At 41.9% G+C, this 21,734-nt stretch overlaps 1 protein-coding gene across 7 annotated transcripts in view; it reads right to left on the bottom strand.

Annotated features, from left to right (window-relative positions):
• The window catches only part of SPIDR (scaffold protein involved in DNA repair), a 509,126-nt gene that overhangs the window by 39,477 nt on the left and 447,915 nt on the right, over positions 1–21,734 (bottom strand). For all 7 annotated transcript variants that reach the window (XR_007148501.1, XR_007148502.1, XM_047841985.1 and 4 more), the window contains one exon: positions 8–95. Coding sequence is in view for 5 of the 7 variants with exons in the window: in XM_047841985.1 (XP_047697941.1) it covers positions 8–95 (88 nt within the window). In the remaining 2 variants the exon portion in view is untranslated. The remainder of the gene's footprint in view (positions 1–7; positions 96–21,734) is intronic.

Genomic DNA, 21,734 nt, shown 5'->3' with positions numbered 1-21,734 from the left:
GGCTTACCTCTTCATGGGCTTGGCCACGGCCAGGTGCTTTCAGAGGCATGGCTGGAGGCCACATGGTGTCAATCAAGCTGAAAAGCCCTGCTGTCCTGGGAAAAAAAAAGATGCTGTTGATGGTATTCATCACTTAAGTGCCTGTTCATGATCTGGGCATGTGCAGTTTTGCTTAACAGGTACTATCCCTAATGCCAAGGAGACACCATTCAGGATGTGTGCTGATTCGGATGGGGAAGACACTGTCACACAGACAAGCGGGCCTTTGAAATCGCGCAAGAACAGGAAAGAGTTTGTCCATTACATTGTGATACAGCTCCCCAATCATTTTTTAAAAAAATTTTTTTTTTCAACGTTTATTCATTTTTGGGACAGAGAGAGACAGAGCATGAACGGGGGAGGGGCAGAGAGAGAGGGAGACACAGAATCAGAAACAGGCTCCAGGCTCTGAGCCATCAGCCCAGAGCCTGACGCAGGGCTCGAACTCCCGGACCGCGAGATCGTGACCTGGCTGAAGTCGGACGCTTAACCGACTGCGCCACCCAGGCGCCCCTCCAATCAAATATTGTACAGCCATTGAAGTGGTTACATAGAAGTGTTTAAGAAAATGGGAAAATGTTTCTGATACCTTGCTAATGGAAAAGCAGGCAACAAACTATAATGTCTTTCTCTATGTATGTATCTATGCACATACCTACGTGTAATAAGCCAAAAGAAAAGGATACTAAAAGATATACAAATGATTTTAGTGGTTATCTGAGTGCAGCTTAGAAGTAACACTTTCTTCCTTTGGCTTTTATGTGTTTCCTATCTTTTTCCAAATAGGTATGTATTACTCATAAGAAGAAAAATTATCAATAAGCTATCTAAAGTAAAAAAGATAGCCAGACGTACAAGGACAAATATTATATGATTCCACTCATGAGGTTCCTAGAGCAATCAAACTTGTACAAACAGAAAGTGGAATGATGGTTGCTAAGGGCTGAGGGGGTGGGAAACAGGTGGTTAGTGTTGAATGGTCATGGAGTTTTAGTTTGGGAAGACGGAAACATTCTAGAGCTGGAGGGGTGTGATGGATGTTGAACAGTGTGAATGTACTCTATGACACTACTAATGGTTAAGGTGGAAAATTTATGCTATTTACATTTTATCACACTAAACCCCCCCCTCCCCCGTTTTAGTTGGTATGCATGCACGTGTGCACATACACACAAATCTCACAAAGCCTTCTTAGATTTTGCTCTCTCAACAAGATAGAATGCATGTGTGAGTAAATATCTATATATTCTTATTTCTTTCAATGTTTAACAGCAAGTTTTAGGTGCTTAGGATCTAGCAGCTAACAAAACTGAACTCAGAACCTGAAGATGAGGGTCTTAGCTTGCACTAGACAACACAAGCACCTCCCCACCCCCTTTGGGTTCCTCAAATTAATTTCAATAGAATCGTAGGGCATGGCCTGTGACAAACACCAAGCTCAATAGCATTCCTGTGAATTTTTAGGTTTTGGGTCAAAATCAAGCAAACAAATAAGCAAAATGTGGGTAACACATGGTAAAAAGGGATTGCCTAGTGAAAATTTACTCTTGATTAATTCTGAGAAGTACCCTGTTGCAGCTGTCTGTGTGAGTGACGGACAGGGCTGGGGGACCCAGGGCTGCCTAAGGTCAGGAAAAGCTGTCAGGGAAGGTGCAGAGGTAAGCTCATTTGACCTCTCACTGCCCTTCCCCAAGACTAAGGAATGGGGTGGGCCCATGATGTCTCTCCCCGGGGGTGGGTGGGGTGGCAGGAAGGACATGGGACACAGACTTGCCTCTTGCTCTCTGTCTGCCACGTGCCCAGTACTTCCTGCTCCTGGCCTGGCTCCTTTCTTTTCCGGGAGCATGCCACCTGACTCATGTTCCTCTGCCGTCCTCTCACTGTTTGATGTGAGCTCCCCAGTGGGTGGGCATCAATTTGTCCTGGTTGCAGAGAAGTGCCAGCCCAGACAAAGTGGTCAAGAGACTTGGCGGATGAGGAACTGACACCCAGCTATCACAAACACCTACATACTTCACTGCAGAAATCTGACCTAACACACTTGATATGCTCATTTCCTATTTGCAGTCTGGAGAAATGCAAGGTTGGCGGGCAAACAGTAATTTTCTACACCAATAAATATGTCCATTTCTCACCTTAGACCTGACTACATTTCAAAGGCAAAGCTAAGACTTTGCTCAAGCCCCTCGTTTACGACGGAGTGCGTACAGCATGGGCCTTGCAACAAGACCTGTCTCTTGTTCTAGTTCTGCATTTTATATCCTGTGAAACCTTAAGAAAGTTTGCTTAATTCCTGCACCTTCCGTCTCCTCTTCTGTAAAGTTGGGAGAGATCAGTACACACCTGTTGTGTTACTGCAAGGGGTGAAAAACATACTGTGAGTACAGCATCTACTAGGGTTCCTATGCTCAGAATAAGTACTCAACATGTTGGGCATCTGATGCTCTTGTAATTATTCATATTGCTAATTGTTTAGGCTATTAGCTTCTTTTTTTAAAAGTTTATTTATTTATTTTTTGAGGGGGGTAGGGGCGAGAGAGAGAGAGAGAGAGAGAGTATTCCAAGCAGGCTCCACGCTGAACCCTACGTAGGGCTGGATCTCACGACCCCAAGATCTTGAGCCGAGATCAAGAGTCAGGCACTTAACCGACTAGGCCATCCAAGTGCCCTTAGGCTATTAACTTCTATGCTGTTTTCTGTTCAAAAATTTCCCAGTTGAAGACAAGATTTTAACCCCAGAGTGACCTTCTTTGTGAAGGAACAGAGTCAAGTTAAAGGTATGATGAAAAGATGAATCTTTATACAGAACAGGAAAATAACACTTTCCAGAGAGTGACCAAGTGTTTATCGATTTTCCTAAAGTTTTAGAGTTTCTGTTGTGTGGAGTCCATAGACTCCAAGAAGACAAGGTTCTATGGTGGGTTAGGGTTGTCCCATGCAGCCTACCTGTGGCTTAGCCAGACACACTGGAGTGGGAGACTCTGGAAAACCTGGTGTAAAAGATACATGTAAGATCTGGACAAATGGAAGTTTCTTCAATTTATAACCATGAAGTCCTTTTTGGAAGCAGTGTTCCCTTGGAATTTTCTTTGACAAGTGCTATACTATGAATATAGCCTTAGAGAAGTTCTATTTGAATTTAATGATGCTTACTTATCTAGAGGATGCTAGTGGCTAATTTTAAAAGTTTGGACCGGTTACACATTTATACTTTAATGCATTAAATAAAAAACAGTTTTATAAAAAATCAGCTTCTCTACTGTTTTGAAAAATAGATATGATTCAGATGGCTCTGTGAACTAGAGCTTTCGTCTCAGGCAGCACGCACATCCCTCGAAATGACTCCAGCCTCTGACTGGGACAGACTTTGTGCCGAAGCTAACTTTTGGCACAGTTACAGTGTATTGTTCTTCTCACTTCAGTCTTTCCTATTCATTTTTGTATCAGGTTTCACTTTGTTGCATAGGAAACTCATTCTTTCTAAAAAGCCATCCCTTTAAAATATGTTTAAAACAACAAAAAAATTATCTGATGGGTAGATGCCACCAAAAGTTTATATTTTCATTTTTTTTAAAGTTTGTAAAATATATGTTTAATTAAAATAGAGGGGGAAAAGGACATACAGAAAAAGTCATCCAGTAGTTGGTAAAAAAATATGAAAAAAAATCTGAAAACATCATTTTGCCAGAATAAATTTCTTAGGATATATCTTAATTTATAGATTGCATAAAGTGAATCTGCAGAAAAATTTGGGCCACATCTCAGAAAACTAGAAAGCTTCCATAGCTATATTTTATTTATAGCAACAGGGTAGTATTTAAATGGGAAGACATCAAGATATACGCACATATTAAAATTATATTTACCAAAATGCATACTTAAAATGGTTAAAATTGTATTTTGTTATATATATACATCCATATGTATATATATATGTATACTCATTTTTCATAAAAAAGTTATATTTACCATGAAAATGAGTACCTAGTATTTTGGTTGAGGATTGTTGACAGCTCATGGAAAGAGTTATACTCCCTTCTATGTGAGATGTGATATAATATGAGCATCCCAAATTCTTTACAGCAGGACACAATTTTTATTTTATTTTTCAATTTAGTTTTTAAACTGTTGATTTATTTATTTAGCGTGTGCACACTGCGTGCTTGTGGGTGGGAGAGGGGCAGAGAGAGAAAGAGAGAGAGAATCCCAAGCAGGCTGCATGCTGTCAGTGCAGAGCCCAACTTGGGGCTTGATCCCATGAGCCTGATCATGACCTGAGCTGAAATCAAGAGTCAGACGCTTAACCAACTGACCCTCCCAAGTGCCCTTAAATCTAATTTTTAAAACTGAGATATGTCACATACCAAAAAATTCATCCTTTTAAAGTGTACAGTGCATGGTTTTTAGTGTATTCATAGACTTGTGGAACTTTCACCACTGTCTTCTTCCAGAATGTTTCCTCATGCCAATACCATCCCAGGTACACCATGTGCTGTGCCCATCAGCAGTCACTCTTGCTACAGATCTACTTGCTGTTTTTATGGACATTGTATATAAATGGAATAATATTAAATGTGGTCTTTTTTGTCTGGCTTCTTTTACTCAGCATCATGTGTTTAAGGTTCATCCATGTTATAGCATGTGTCAGTACTATATTCCTTTTTTGGCTGAATAATCCATGGTATGGATAAATGACATTTTATTATCCATTCATCAGTTCATGGACATTTGGGTTGTTTCCACTTCTCAGCTGTTATGAAAACTGTTGCTATGAACATCCATATACAAGTTTCTGTGTGGACACATGTTTTCAATTCTCTTACGCAGATAACCTAGGAGTAATTTGCTGGGTCATACAGTAATTCTGTGTTTAACTTTTTGAGGAACTACCTAACTGTGGTGCATAGTGTTGGCACTGCACCATTTTACATCCCAACAATGTGTGGGGTTATAAATCCAATTTTGTTTGTAAGTTATTACACATATTTTAAAAAATTTGGAAACATGAAATTTTATATCTGGAATGATTTATAAAAGAACACTTGGTTTTTTTATCCTATATTCACTTTTATGCTTTTCGGATGCTTTGAAATTTTAACAGAACATATACAACACTTTTATAATCTATTTTGAAAACCAAAAAGCTGGGGCTGTGTTAAAACAGTGGTAACCATGGCACAAGAACAGACACTCAGATCAATGGGACAGAATAGAGAACCCAGAAATGGACCCACAAACGTATGGCCAACTAATCTTTGACAAAGCTGGAAAGAATATCCAATGGAATAAAGACAGTCTCTTCAGCAAGCGGTGCTGGGAAAACTGGACAGCGACATGCAGAAGAATGAACCTGGACCACTTTCTTACACCAGACACAAAAATAAACTCAAAATGGATGAAAGACCTAAACGTAAGACAGGAAGCCATCAAAATCCTCGAGGAGAAAGTAGGCAAAAACCTCTTTGATCTTGCCCGCAGCAACTTCTTACTCAGCATGTCTCCAGAGGAAAGGGAAATAAAAGCAAAAATGAACTACTGGGACCTCATCAAAATAAAAAGCTTCTACACAGCAAAGGAAACAATCAGCAAAACTAAAAGGCAACTGACAGAATGGGAGAAGATATTTGCAAATGACATATCAGATAAAGGGTTAGTATCCAAAAATCTATAAAGAACTTATCAAACTCAACACTCAAAAAACAAATAATCCAGTGAAGAAATGGGCGAAAGACATGAATAGACACTTCCCCAAGGAAGACATCCAGATGGCCAACCGACACATGAGAAAATGCTCAACATCACTCATCATCAGGGAAATACAAGTCAAAACCACAATGAGATACCACCTTACACCTATCAGTATGGCTAACATTAACAACTCAGGCAACAACAGATGTTGGCGAGGAGGATGCGGAGAAAGAGGATCTCTTTTGCATTGTTGGTGGGAATGCAAGCTGGTGCAGTCACTCTGGATTGCACTACTGGATTGCACTACTGGATTGCAATTGCACTACTAGGCATTTATCCACGGGATACAGGTGTGCTGTTTTGAAGGGACACATGCACCCCATGTTTAGAACAGCACTATCAACAATAGCCAAAGTATGGAAAGAGCCCAAATATCCATTGATGGATGAATGGATAAAGAAGATGTGGTACGTATGTATAATGGAGTATTCCTCAGCAATCAAAGAATGAAATCTTGCCATTTGCAACTATGTTGCAATGGATGGAACTGGAGGGTATTATGCTAAGTGAAATTAGTCAGAGAAAGACAAAAATCATATGACTTCACTCATATGAGGACTTCAAGAGACAAAACAGATGAACATAAGGGAAGGGAAACAAAAATAATGTAAAAACAGGGAGGGGGACAAAACATAAGAGACTCATAAATATGGAGAACAATCAGGGTTGCTGGAGGGGTTGTGGGAGGGGGGATGGGCTAAATGGGTAAGGGGCATTAAGGAATCTACTCCTGAAATCATTGTTTTACTATATGCTAACTAATTTGAATGTAAATTTTAAAAAATAAAAAGTAAAATTAAAAAACAAAACAAAACAACAACAAACAAAACAGTGGTAACCAATGGAGAGAAGTATCTTAAAGTGAAGAGCACATCATCTTTAGTCTCACACAGGTCTGGTCTGAGCCTAGCTGTGATCCACCCAGCCACGGGACTGTGGACATGTTTCCATGTTTCCATACATTCTGTATGGAATGTATCCTTTGTGCCTGACTGTGGCATAAGTGGTAACTGCTATTGCTATTATTGGTGTTTTTAGGTACATTCAAATAAAGTCCCCCAAAAGTAATATAATTTAATTCACCATTACTTATTACTATTTTAAACTATTTAATCAGTAATTCGTTTGATTTTTCAAAAAACCTTATTTTGAGCTAATTATAGACTCATGGAAAGTCGCAAAGATAGTACAGAGATCCTGTGTGGCCTTCACCCACTTTCTTATAAATAGTCTAGGTGTGTAGAGTACTAGCATAGAATAAACTAATGATACAATTATTCATAATTGCAAAGTATACTCTTTTCCTTTAAAAAAATTTTTTTTTCAAGTTTTATTTTTCATATTCACGAGAGAGACAGAGACAGAGCATGGGGGGGGGGGGTGGAAAGGGCAGAGAGATGGAGACAGAATCTGAAGCAGGATCCAGGCTCTGAGCTGTTAGCACAGAGCCCAACACAGGGCTCGAACTCACGAACTGTGAGATCGTGACCTGAGCTGAAGTTGGATGCCTAACTGAGCCACCCAGGCACCCCCAAAGTATACTCTTTTCGAAGATACTTACTCCTATGACCAACAGCATAAGCAGGATGTGGGACCAGAGATTTCCTTTAAAATGGTTTTCAACTCTTCCACTCTCTCTAAAGCAAGCGCCACCCCTAACTGGGACTGGTTACAGTATACAAGGTGCCTTCTTAGATTACTTAGGAAAAAGCTCTTGGAGTGACCCCTTAGGAGAGATACAATAGAATGAAGAGTATCACACTTTTTTAAATCTAATTAAGGTCCCAGAGATTGATTGAAACTTAGGATTGCAATAGAGGTGAAGGTTGTTCAGAAAGGAATACTGCCCCATCATGCCTTGGGGTACACATCTCCAGTCCCACCAATGCTGCTGGAGATGGGATTTGCTTTGATGGAGTGCTGGAGGCAGAATGGGGTATAGAGAGGACACCTTCCATACATAATGTGGGCAAGTCCTGAAATCTCTCTTGGACTCACTTTCCTCCCTTCTAGGATTTGGTGGTTCTCCAGTTTATAATGCTAGCATTCCTTGCTGACGTGTGTCTCTGCTTGAGAAGGAAATGTGATTCCCAAATCTCCAGTGTTAGGTACAGGTGAAGTTTGCAGTGGCTGATAGAGGAGTGGGAACAAGATATATGTCCTTTCTATGAAAGTGCCACAGTATGGAGCAGCTAGAAACAGCCGACCATCTGTGCTAAATGCCTTCCGCAGAATGATCTATAAGCCTGGCTGACCGAAGACTTCTTCTCATGCTGCAAAAGGCTTTGGGTATTGGTTAAGAAGCAAAGTCACTTATTACTCAGAATGAAAAAAAAAATTCATTTTCTTGCCTATAGTTTGTTATTTGGGGAATATTCTAGAAACTGTTAAAATCTAAGTAGAAGTACACAAAGGAGTTTCTAGGGGGAGGGGACCAACTTGAGAGCATCTCCAGAAAAAAGTCTCATAAATTTGGCATAAGAATCTGAAATGGTGTCCACACTCGGATGTCTCTCCTGGGGTTAGTAAGAGCCAACGTACCCCATCCTTGTGCAAGAACGGTGCATGGAATTGAGTAAGCTATGCACACTCAGAGAACACCAGTGGGTACATCCACTTAGAGAACTTGTGGCTGAGAAAGGCAGCTCTCCGTGCTCTGGGTCATGTGATGCGCTAAAGAGTCCTGGGGTTAGTCCTGTAGCAGCAACAGCAGGCCCTCCGCCTGGCACTGAAAAGGAGGCTGCGAGAGTAAGGAGGGTGGCTGGGGACGATATCAGAAAGGAATGTCAGAAACATGTACAACTGGAACTGGCGTTCCAGCCTCAATGCCATTTGAAACAATGCTAAATTTACATACTTCCACACAAATTTTATAGATGTTTTGCTGCAGCAAATGATTGACTTCCTCTGGTTTCATTATATCCAATCTTCTTTATTTTGACTAGTAGATAATTAACGCTATCTGGAAAACCAACCACTCGAAGCAAGGGAAACGAAGACGTTCATGGCCTCCAGTCCACTGGAAGAAGGCAAAGGGGGCAGGTTTTCCCCTCTGCATACCAGATTGTTAACTGATACTACCTGCCTGCTTGGCCTGTTTTCTTAGTTATTTTCCCCATCTTATATAGTCTCATCTACATACTACTCCCAAGTGTTCCCTGAGTAATCTAAGACTGCCTGAACCACTTTCTTTTGGGTGCGGATAGAGTGGAATTTGCTCCAGGAGATTTAAACTACAATGGTGATATCAACTATAATAGGAAGGCAACATGTAAGGAAGTACCTGGTCCACTGAGTTAGTTCATACTTAGGGGTTTTTTTTTGTTTTTGTTTTCTTTAAATCAAGCATATATTTTGGGTATACAATGTTCCTGAAATTTGCCATTGGAAATGGCAATTTTTTCCATTCCTACTATTGGTTGGTAATTTCTCCATACCTACTATTACAGTAGCACTTAAACTCTGCAACACAGATTATCTGAAAAATGGAATACTTCAGACCCATGTTTCTCAAAGAGGGGCTTGGGGATACCCTTTCAGGTGGCCCACATGGCCAGAACTATTTTCTAAGACCTTATTTTCCTTTCTCATGTGTGCAAAATGGAGTTTTCCAGAGGCCACAGGATGCATGATGCTACAACAGTTTGAATGCAGAGCAGAAATGATACTCCATTGTTTCCATTAGTCCAGACATTAAAGAGATCAGCAAAACATAGGGGCGCCTGGGTGGCGCAGTCGGTTGAGCGTCCGGCTTCAGCCAGGTCACGATCTCGCGGTCCGTGAGTTCGGGCCCCGCGTCAGGCTCTGGGCTGATGGCTCAGAGCCTGGAGCCTGTTTCTGATTCTGTGTCTCCCTCTCTCTCTGGCCCTCCCCCGTTCATGCTCTGTCTCTCTCTGTCCCAAAAATAAATAAACGTTGAAAAAAAAAAAAATTAAAAAAAAAAAAAGAACAAAAAACATAAAACAATACTACTCTTCTCACTAAAGTGGTTTTGTTTTAGAAAACATTTTTTATAAAAATATTATTTATGTTATTATTTAATGGGCTTATTATTGGGATTTTTATTTTCCATTTTCTCCATTCAAATACGGTAAATGTTAATCAATATAACCCACACTAAAAGAAAATCTCCTTGGGGTCTCATTAATTTTGAAGAGTAATAATGGGCTCCTGAGACCAAGAAGTTGCAACTGTTCTTTAAACCTCAGTGTTGCTCAAGATTGAGTCCACTACCTTCCTGGCATGTCTCTGTCTCCCTGTGTGCGCTGGACGATGGCCGCCCACCATGAGAAGACACAGGTCACACATGTTCCAGCTCATAGCACTGGCTCTATGTGCCTGACAATAGGCTTCAGGCATTTCTGGTCAGTTGTATGTTTAGATACAATTTCAATGCAGCCTAAGATATAATTTCTTCCTTTTTCCTGAATCCTTATTAACAGTGCTCAACTTAGACAGGAATATTATTTTCAGTTATAAAGATAACTTTCCACTCTTTATAAAATTAGATCAATGCATCTGGTTACTTGCAAATAATATAACAATTCTTATCACTTTATACTTTCTTGTGGCCCAACACCCAACAAGAATATAGTAGTTCTAGGGGCGCAAGGGTGGCTCATTCGGTTAAGCGTCCGACTTCAGCTCAGGTCATGATCACATTGTCTGTGAGTTTGAGTCCTGCATCAGACTCTGTGCTGACAGCTCAGAGCCTGGAGCCTGCTTTGGATTCTGTGTCTGTGTCTCCCTCTCTCTCTGCCTCTTACCCACTCGTGCTTGGTCTCTCTCTCTCAAAAATAAAATAAAAAAATAAAGAATACAGTAGTTCTAGAAGCAGGCCAATTGGCAATGTTGAGCCAGACCTATGGGGATCCTGAGGAAGATGTCTTCCTGGGGGGTGGGTGCACACCTGCTCACCCAAGGGAGGAGGCCCTGCACTCCACACTGTGAACATCTTGTCCGTGCCAAAGAGAACAGCAAAGGTGAAGCAGTCTTAACATGACTACTCCTGCAGGGACCATTGTTAATGTCTGTGCAAGAACACAGGTATGAGAATAGGTAGGGGAATATCACTTGTAGGTGTTCAAAACCACTCTAGAAATCCTGGAAAGGCAACAAATCCTCTTTTTAAAAAAAAAAAATTTTTTTTTAACAGTTATTCATTCTTCAGAGACAGACAGAGCATGAGTGGGGGAGAGGCAGAGTGAGAGAGTGAGATACAGAATTCGAAGTAGGGTCCTGGATTCGAGCTGTCAGCACAGAGCCTGATGTGGAGCCCGAACCATGAACCTTGAGATCATGACCTAAGCCGAGGTCGGACGTTCCAACAACTGAGCCACCCAGGTGCCACCAAATCCTCTTTTCTTAGAAAGATATTCCCTCTTGAAAATCCAGATATAAGCATAATAGTAACAGCTACTAATAATTACTTGGTAATTTTACTATGGGCCAAGGACTGTTTTAATATGTAAACATATTTACATATATTAAGTTTCACTTACAACCTTCTTTGTACAGATAAAAATCACAGCAAATTAGGGCACAAATTAGGGTGACTCAGCTGGTTGAGTCTGACTCTTGGTTTCGGCTCAGGTCATGATCTCACATTAAGTGGGTTCAGGTCCCACGTCGGACTCTGTGCTGACAGTGTGAGCCTGGTTGGGATTCTCTCTCTCCCCGTCTATCTGCCCCTCCCCTGCTCGTGCTCTCTCCCTCTCTCCCTCTCTCTCTCAACAGAAATAAACATGAAAAAAAAAGGCTTAAAAAAAAATCATAGCAAATTAATTGACTTACTTAAGGTTACCCTTTCTAGTAAGATACAGCAGTTTAACTTAGATAAAAAGAAAGTATTTCTTACAGAGGTTTTATAGCCACCACGTGTCCTCCACTGCCTGCGTCCAGGTGCCTGTGGTCTGCAGGGGTGGCTCCTTTTCCTGCAGTGTTAAAACCACCTGCACAGCACCCAGGCCAAGCCCACACCAGTCCATGGGATGCCACCTCCTGCAGAGCATCCACAACATGCCCACACCACTCCATGGGATGTCACCCCCTGCAGAGCACCCACGCCACGCCCACCACACTCCAGGGGATGTCACCCCTGCAGAGCACCCACGCCACGCCCACCACACTCCAGGGGATGTCACCCCTGCAGAGCACCCACGCCACGCCCACCACACTCCAGGGGATGTCACCCCTGCAGAGCACCCACGCCACGCCCACCACACTCCAGGGGATGTCACCCCCTGCAGAGCATCCACGCCACATCCACCACACTCCAGGGGATGTCACCCCCTGCAGAGCACCCACGCCACGCCCACCACACTCCAGGGGATGTCACCCCTTGCAGACCACCCACGCCACACCCACCACACTTCAGGGGATGTCACCCCCTGCAGAGCACCCACGTCAGCCCACCACACTCCACCAGAGCACCCACGCCACGCCCACCACACTCCAGGGGATGTCACCCCCTGCAGAGCACCCACGCAACCCCACCACACTCCATGGGATGTCACCCCCTGCAGACCACCCACGCCATGGCCAAACCACTCCGTGGGGAGAGCACAGAAGTTCCAGGCGCCACCACCAACAGCCTGAGGCTGAAGCCAACTCCAGATCAAACCAACCTACCAGGATCTGGTGACATTTAAAACTCTCCCGTGACACGTATGATCTGGGTCAAAGTTACCTCTTGCTCCATAAACACGGGCATCACTGCACCCCAGGAGGTCCTAGAAGTGAGAATGTAACAGGAGAGCCCTGGGAGACTTGTGCTGGACAGGCTGGGAGGAGGGGTGTGTGCGGACATGCCTGCTGCAGCAACAGAATTAGTCATGTGTCATGTTACAGGTGGTAGGGGACGGGAACAACACAGCCCCTCTCCATAAAGGCAAGTGTGTAAGTCACCTTGCACAGGCCATCTTTCTAGGCATGACTGCTTTTATTTGGTACAAGTGAAAATGCTCGAAGAGAAGAAGGAAATGTTAAACCTTCACTACGTATATCCTACACCAAAAGTGAATACAGCATAAAAAGTGATTCACTCCCTGTCTTTCTCAGACTGTAGAGGGATCGTCAAGTATCTTCAAGGTTCAATAAGAAGGCTCTTTAAAGATGTGCCTTCGTTGTCTAATACGCTGTTTATGCCTGAGGACAGCTTGCTGCTGGGGTGGCACTGGGGGCACTCAGAGCACTGACCTGGGCAGCAGGGCGGAGCCCAGGAGCCCAGAGCACATCATCGCCACCCCACCTAAACCCCACCTCATCCCCTTTTTTCCAAGGCCTGCTGCCATCTGAAATCAGCTTGCTTATGAACAATTCTCAAATGGAAGCACTGAAGCAACTCGCTGTGTGTGACAGGTGCCAGTGTGCTGTGTGCCTTCCCTATGCAGTACTGGAAAGTGACTGGGGAGGAGATGGGTGCTCCAGCGAGCACAGGGTGGCCAGACCACATGCCTTTACGCCACCATCCAGGCATTAAGTGCGTCTTGGGCACATCCCCATCTGGCTGCTGAGGATTCCGCAGAGGACAGACACATCGGGTCCACTCTCAGGAGGCTGGCTTTCTTGTCCCACAATGCTTCCATTTGAGAATTTTTCATAAGCCCTTGACTTTCCTTTCAAGAAACCTATGGTTTCTGATTTTCTTTGGCCTAATCACACCTATTCATTTAATTAATTCAGTGTCAGACTCTGTGCTAATTATAAATACAGTTTTGACCTAATTTAAGAAGAAAAAAGACTGTCTTCCAGAAGGCAGCTTATGTCCCATTATGTCCTTTTATGTCACCTTCGTACAGTCAAAAGAGAACTTTGAATGAATTAAACAAGCATTTGTCATGACACTCAAGTGCATTTCCTTGAAAAAGGTTTGATCCACTAGAGAAGACCTTATTAGATGGCCCAGGAGATCCTTAACAAATCGATAGGAGCCATGGAAACCTTGAGATCCTAACAAGATTAGGTAACCGGTGATTTAAAATGTAATGCTGGTGGGGCGCCTGGGTGGCGCAGTCGGTTAAGCGTCCGACTTCAGCCAGGTCACGATCTCGCGGTCCGTGAGTTTGAGCCCCGCGTCAGGCTCTGGGCTGATGGCTCGGAGCCTGGAGCCTGTTTCCGATTCTGTGTCTCCCTCTCTCTCTGCCCCTCCCCCGTTCATGCTCTGTCTCTCTCTGTCTCAAAAATAAATAAACGTTAAAAAAAATTTAAAAAAAAATAAATAAAATGTAATGCTGGTAAGATAGTAACATTGGGGAAGTCACTTTGGAAAACAGTTTGGCAGTGACCCAGCAATTCTGATCCTAGGTATCTACCCTAAATAGACTGTGTCTGTGCAAAAACTGTATATGAGTGCTCACAGGGTAAGTCATTATCATTCACGATAGCTAGCAAGTGGAAACAACCCCAATGTCCATCAGTTGGTGAAAACATAAGCAAGTCCGGTATATCCATGTAATGGCGTATCCGGCAACCATGAAAGGAAAGAAGCACTGCTACCTGCCACAACGTGGGTGACCCTCGAAAACATTATACTAAGTGCAAAAAGCCAGGCACGAAAGGCGACAATACACATGGTTCCATTTGTACGAGGTGTTCAGTATATGCAAATCCATATGGACAGAAAGCAGACGATGTTTGTCAGGGGCTGAGCGGAACAGGAAGTGACTGCTAATGGGTACGGGCTTTCTTTCTGGGGTGTAAAAATGTTCTGAAATTAGACAGTGATGATGCTCACACAGCTTTGTGACTATAAAACCCACTGAATGGTTTACTTTTAGAAGGGTAAGTTTTATGGAGGGTAAACTGGATCTCAATAAAGTTGTTATTTGAAAAGTCTAACTACCTTGAGACAAGGATCTCTAGCAAAGAGACCTTCAACCCTGACCTGAAATGTGTCCAGTGTCACACCCCCTTCGGCTCTGCTTAATTATTTTGCCACAAATATCATCTTTCTCTCCTTTACTAGAAGCTCTCACCCGAGCTGATCCCAAAGCTTCTGGAAAACAAAAGGTTGAGTACTTTTGTAATCAAATAGTGATGCTGTCATCTTCACTGGCAAGTTTACATGGGACCCACTGGGCAGTAGGAGAGCTGGGAGGAAAGAGGAGAGAGACTGGGGAAAGCTAGACAATCCTTCACGCCCTTCCTTTACAATGCCTGCTCTTCCTTTTCTAAGTCAAGACAGGCAGGACATGGGGCACTAGCTCCATGTTCCCCCACATGGGTGCCTCCACGTCCCAGGTGAGCCAGGCATGCTGCTGAACCACGGGAGGGAGTCCGTGGCCCTGCACAGGCCCACCCTGAACTCTGGGACAGAAGCTGTAAGTGTGCTGAGGCTAAGGAGAACATTAACATTAGGAAAAAGACATATTTTTCATCTGAGTTTACATACACATCTGTAAAAAGACACGGATAGTTTTCAGAAAAGGTTGTTGTGATTGATGGCTGAATTTCAAGAAGCAATTTCAGATTTAAACCTTCTTTGGTGACGAGAGAGATACTGAAAGTAACAATGCATACTGTATAACAGCTTTTTAGTAATGTCGCTGGGATGGTTGTATTTACTGTGGATGTACCACTAGCTGGGCCTGGACCTCAGCACCTGTACACACATACTTATGTAGCCCTCTAGCTAGTCTCCTGCAGGGACATACCTTTCCCAAGGTCAAGTAGCCAGCAAGGGCATCAAATGGGGCACTTTGACCCCGACACATTTGTCTACTAAGAATATCCCCAAAATACCTTGTAGATGTATGGAATAACATTTTCCAAGGTTAGTCCACAGAATTTCAGGAAGGTACTTTTCAAACTGTAGATTGTTGGAGAAAGTGAAAAAAGTAAATTAAATACACACCTGAAATTAAGCCTTTTGCTCTACTCCTTTCAATCACTGATTAAACTGCTATGATTATGTAAGAAAAATTTATAAATATGGAATGCCTCTTAGTTTATAGGATATCTACTTTTATTAAAAAATGTCCTTCTCAATCTCTATTCTTTCTTCAAGATTTGGGCTATAAAAGTATTAACTAGTGCAGGGGTGCCCGGGTGGCTCAGTTTGTTAAGCGTCTGACTCTTGACCTCAGTTCAGGTGTTGATCTCAGGGTTATGAGTTCAAGCCCTGTGTTGGGCTCCACACTGGGTGTGGAGCCTACTTAAAAATACACACACACACACACACACACACACATATTAACTAGCACGGTTTTGTATAGAACAAGTTCTTGCATGTTTCTGGTCTACCTTAGCAGGAAATCATGCACACACACCATTATAAGGGAAATAAAAAATTCTTCCAACATGTTGCTATCTAGAACTCTGCCAAGTTGTAGGTCTTTCTCATGTCCCAGGTGGTATTTCAAAAGTGTCATGTCATCTACTTATTCACCAGTGTGGAGGCAGGAACACCCACGTTTCCACACAAAATCTGTCAGCCCATATTTTTTGATAGATACACATTTTTTACCAAACATTATCACAAGTGTGCTGACACTTAAATGAAAAACTTGCTTCCTTAGCAATCTATTACCATGACTTTACATATCAAGTGGTCTCCCTTCATATACTCTTTATAAGATTGAAATAATTGACAATGGCATGCCAAATAATGAAGAGGAAAACAACAAAATGCTCTTTACCAAGTGAGTGGGGTCCAACCTAGTTGGTAAATCAATCTGCACTACTGCGTGCACAGTTTCAGGCAGAAAATTATGGTGCTGGAAACACAGAGGTACAGGACCTTTCCCCCACACTACTGGGGCAGGAAGCAATGTAAGCCCCCAGTTCTGAAACTGGCATTTCTGAGCATATGTCATTGGAGAGGCAGCCTGCACTGGGGGATCTAATGCCTTACCTCCACCCCATCGCATCCAATCACAGACAGTAACTGAGGGTAGGGATGGTGGTTTGTCTGTAATTGTGATGGGCCACACCATCCTGTACCCCTAACTGCAACTCAAGTACAATCAAGCTATGCTTCAGGATGCTGTAACAGAAGCAGAACTTGCCTTGGAGCCATTTAAAGATGGGTTTAGGGTAAAATATTTACTCTTGATGAGCTTTAAGTTCCTCATCTGTGAAATGGATAAAATAATATTTGTTTTGAGGGGTTATTTTGAGGATTATACACACTGTGCATATGCAGCATGATATGTGACATAAGATAAATGGTAACCCTTGTAATTCTAAACACACATTTGACGTCTTTACATTTCATGGTCTCCCTTGGTGCCTCGGTCAATCTCATTACCCATAAGCAGGTTTCTTGGACCTGGGGGAAGGAGACCCAGCCTCCCACTATGCTAGGGGTGGTCCCAGGAGAGCTAAGGGTCATTCCAAAGTCACTTATGATGCTTCGTGTGGCCCTGCCTGTAAGGTCATGAAAACAAGTCTAGTTAGGTGTTCTTGGCCTAAGCAGTTCTGCTTTGGAAAAGCTATCCCAAATTGAAGTGTCATTCATGACTCTGGGGTGTGAAAAGATTTCATAAACAAGTAAAAGAAAGCACTAACCATAAAAGAAAAGATTGAGGACTTTGATAAATTAAGTAATTCAGCTAATAAAAAAGAACAAACAGACATACCACCTATATGACACATAAGTCATATAGAACCACTGACAGACTCCTATTCAGAATATACAAAGCTCCACACTCCAAAGGGAAAACAAGCAACAGACGGGAAAAGACCAAAGAGGAAACAGAAAGGACCAATAAACATAGCAAAAGTTTCTCAGCCTCAGCAAGTAATCAAGGAATTGCAATTTAAACCACAATCACATTCCACTACAGAGTCATCAAGCTGAAAAATAACAAAGTCTGAAAAAAATCGGGAAAAGAAATCTAAAGACACCAAATGATGGAAAGAAAGTAGGGCAGCAGGAATACTTCACAATGCTAACAGGTGAGGAGACTGGAACGCAGGGTGAAGAAGCACCCTCCTCCCCTCTACCTCACCAGGATAGGCACTCACCTGTGCACGAGGGCCACATGCCACTGTCTGTAATGTCCAGAAATGCTGAGAATGATTATGTGGCCAAAGAGACTGTGGTAAATGCATACGTTTAGAATGAAAATGAACAAGCCAGAGTTGCCTACAATCAATGGATGCATCTTACAAAGTTTATTGGTGTAACCAAGTATCAACAACACACAGGTGCTCAGTGTGAGGGACCCCACCCTGAGTCTGATGGCTGCTGCACATGGCTGTGGCCTGTGGCATCTCTTTGGTGAGTGAAAGAAGCACAACTTAAGAATATACAACTATGGTACCATTTCTATAAAGGTCAGAAATAGGCCAGGCTAACCATATTTTTAAGAATGTATTCAAAACGTCAAAACTATAAAGAAAACCAGAAGAAATCTGAAGAATGAAATGATCTCCAGTGGAGAGACAGGAGATGTCACCAGGATGTCACATCCTGGGGGTGGCTTCTGGACACTGATCATGTTTTGTTCTTGAATTTGGTAGTGGCTTCATGGCTGTGCTTTTTTTTTTTTTTAAAGTTTTATTTATTTATTTTGAGACAGAGAGAGAGAGAGAGAGAGAGAGAGAGAGAGAGAGAGATAAAGAGGCAGAGAGAGAGAGGGGGAGAGAGAGAATCCCAAGCCGAATCCACACTGTCAGCGCAGAGTGTGACCAACTTGTGAGATCATGACCTGAGCGAAAATCAAAAGTTGGAAGCTTAACCCACTGAGCCACTCAGGTGTCCCATGGGTGTGCTTTATAATCACTCTACACTCGGGGTGCCTGGGTGGCTCAGTAGGTTGAGTGTCCGACTTCGGCTCAGGTTGTGATCTCACAGGTCACGACCTCACGGTTCCTGAGTTCGAGCCCAGCATCAGGCTCTGTGCTGACAGCTCTGAGCGTGGAACCTGCTTCGGATTCTGTGTCTCCTTCTCTCTCTGCCCCTTCCTCGCTCACACATGTGCATGTGCTCTCTCTCTCTCTCTCTCAGAATAAATAAATAAACTTAAAAAGATCAATAAAGGAGACATGCACACATACAAGGATGTTTGTTGCAGCATAGCTTTCAAGTGGCAAAAACTGGAAACAGCCTGAATGTCCACAAGGAAAGGGACACCCTGATGAGATTATTAAGTGAAAAAAGCAAGTTCTATCTCCTTATTTAAAGATGTGTTGGGGTGCCTGGGTGGCTCAGTCGGTTATGCATCCGACTTTGGCTCAGGTCATGATCTTACAGTTGGTGGGTTCGAGGCCTGCGTTGACAGCATGGAGCCTGGAGCCTGCTTCAGATCCTCTGTCTTTCTCTCTCTCTCCCCCTCCCCTGTACTCTCTCTCTCTCTCTCAAAAATAAACATTTAAAAAAACAAAATAAAAAATAAAGATATGTGTACATTCATGAAGAAAGGTGTGGAAGATCACACTCACTGGAATGAATAACAAGAGAAAAGGGAGATTATTAATATCCTTTACACCTTTTATACATTAATTATTTGAACAGCAACAGCTAACAGTGGCTAATATTATTATCTCATCTACAGATAATATTGAAAGTCCTAATGTGAGACTTTTTATAAATGTGTGGTCCAGGCTCAATGGCCTTCATGATGATCCATTCCACTGTTGGCAATTCTAGGAAAGAAGCAAATTCTCTTGCCTGTTTCTAAAATGGTAATGAAAATTACCTTTCTCAGAATTGACGTTTTCATTAATAAATATCCAAGTACCTGAAACAGAAAATCTGTAACTAAACCTGAAGCATTCAGTGTATTTACTATGGATCTGATACTATTCCTGGTTACTCAAGATAATTCTAGCATAGATAGCTTATTGCTATCATTTAGAGAAAACACTGGAAAACACCAAGAATCTAAATTAATACTAACGTCACTGACAAGAAGTAATCAGATTTCTTATTTAAGGGCCAGGGATTATAACCATACAGCAAATGGGAAATTTACAGAAATGAATTCCCCTAAAACTGGAAGTAATTAAATGTCAGCTGCAGTACCAAAAATGCAGGCTTTGGAATCTGATGGACTGGCTTGAGGCCCAGCTCACATACTTGGAGCCAAATTATTTAATTTCAGTGAGTTTCAGGATCTTCATTGAAAACAGAATAATATCACCTAATTTGGCAGCTAGTTGGAGGACTAAGTGAAAGAGCGACCTTAGTGACACTGAAACTTTCCTTTTCACTTTCTTTGCCCCATATTAACAGACAGATATTTTCTTGGCACATTCATAAAGATTTAAGAGTATTCTATCTAAAATTAAAACCTATAAGGGGCGCCTGGCTGGCTCCATCAGAAGAGCATGTGACTCTTGATCTTGGGGTCATGAGTGTGAGCCCCATGTTGGATGTAGAGATTACTTAAAAAAAAACTTAAAAATTTTTAAAAATAAATAAAATTAAAACCTAAAGATTTTCCAAATCTGAAAAACCAGTTAATGGCAGCATATTTAAACTAAGTATTTTTATTTCACATTTGAGATTAATTTAGGAACACACTCCCACTCAGTTTCTCAAGCATACTGTTACCCATACCCTCATAACTATTATCACAAGCTATTAACCTGAGAAAGGGGGGTAAATATATATATTGATATGTAAAATGTTTATAGGAGCAAAGAATCCTCAACAATTACTTTGAAACTATGCTGCTGGAGCCCTAAGGAGATGGGTGGAGGCTTGGTGGCCTTGATCCATCCACTTCCCAGTTTTTAACAAAACAGCTCCCACACAGATTTGTTTTAACACTACTTTAGATTTCTATTTTTTTAAAAAATTCAAAAGTTTGAAAACTACTGGCCTCCCACTATAGAGAATTATGATTTTCGTGAGGAAAAGAACAGCAGGGGGAAGAAAGTGGAACTGTTGAGATTTCCATGAGAAGGAATGAATAAACAAAACAAAACAAAACAAAACAAAACAAAACAAAACAAAACTCCTGCCCTTTACTGAATTCTAGACTTATTGTGCTGCAATGCAAATTAACTAGATAAACTGCTAAGCTGGAGGGACAGGTACAAGTTATTTTTATGTTCATGTATCGGCTGATCTTCCTTCTGGTTTCTTTGATCCTTGTTTTAACTAAATCTCTCTGTACTTTTAATTCCACTGGTTTCACTATCCATCCTTTCCCATTATGATGGAGCAACTGACAAGGCCTGGCAATTTCCAACTGGATTTCTCTTCTTTCTTAGAAAAAAGTGGACCACTTCCAACTTCTAATTATCATTCTTCTAAATTACTCTATTGTCTTTCTCTTTCCATTGTGTTTGTAAAAACAAGACAACAAAGTCTTAGATCAATTTAGGCCAGATTTGTACTTTTCAGTTATTTAGAAAAGAAAAAATAAAGTAGGAGGAAGAAGGAAAGGACCCTGTTTATATAGTGTTTTAGAGTGTACAAAACATTTTCATGTACTTTTATGTATTATTTCATAAAGTTAACCTAACAACCTTGGGAAGTAAATGTTATTTATCCTGACTGATAACTAAGGCTAGGATCAGTTTCAATCAATCAGCAAACCCAAGAGCTAATATACAACTCAGATATATTGATTCTGAGACCAGTGCCCTTTATTAACAATTGCCAATTGCCAATTAACAATTGCCAAAAAGTGCCAATTGCCTCTACTCAGTGACCAGCAAAGCTCTTGGAAGTGTGGGTTTTGTTTTTAACAAGCAAGTCCCCTGGCATAGGCCTGGCTGCCATTGTTAAACAATTCCAAGTTAACTTGGTTCTACTCTGTCTCTTGGTTATGGGGGAGCAGGTAGTGAAGTGAAGGACGAACATCAAAGACCGGTTTGAGAGTACTACTAAAATTTTTGTTTTATATGGCCAAGAAATATTTGTGAATGTCTTGGTTCTGACTTTATCATTTATTTGTCAGGTTTTTATTGAAAACTATGTTAACTGCTACTGAGGACACAAGGAAAAATAACACTTGGCTTCTGAATGGTAGTCTGCTTTTGGTCAAAAG

Source organism: Prionailurus viverrinus, chromosome F2, assembly GCF_022837055.1.
Source record: "Prionailurus viverrinus isolate Anna chromosome F2, UM_Priviv_1.0, whole genome shotgun sequence".
NCBI lineage: Eukaryota > Metazoa > Chordata > Mammalia > Carnivora > Felidae > Prionailurus > Prionailurus viverrinus.
The sequence above is the reverse complement of the archived record's forward strand: the minus strand, read 5'-3'. Positions and strand labels throughout refer to the sequence as shown.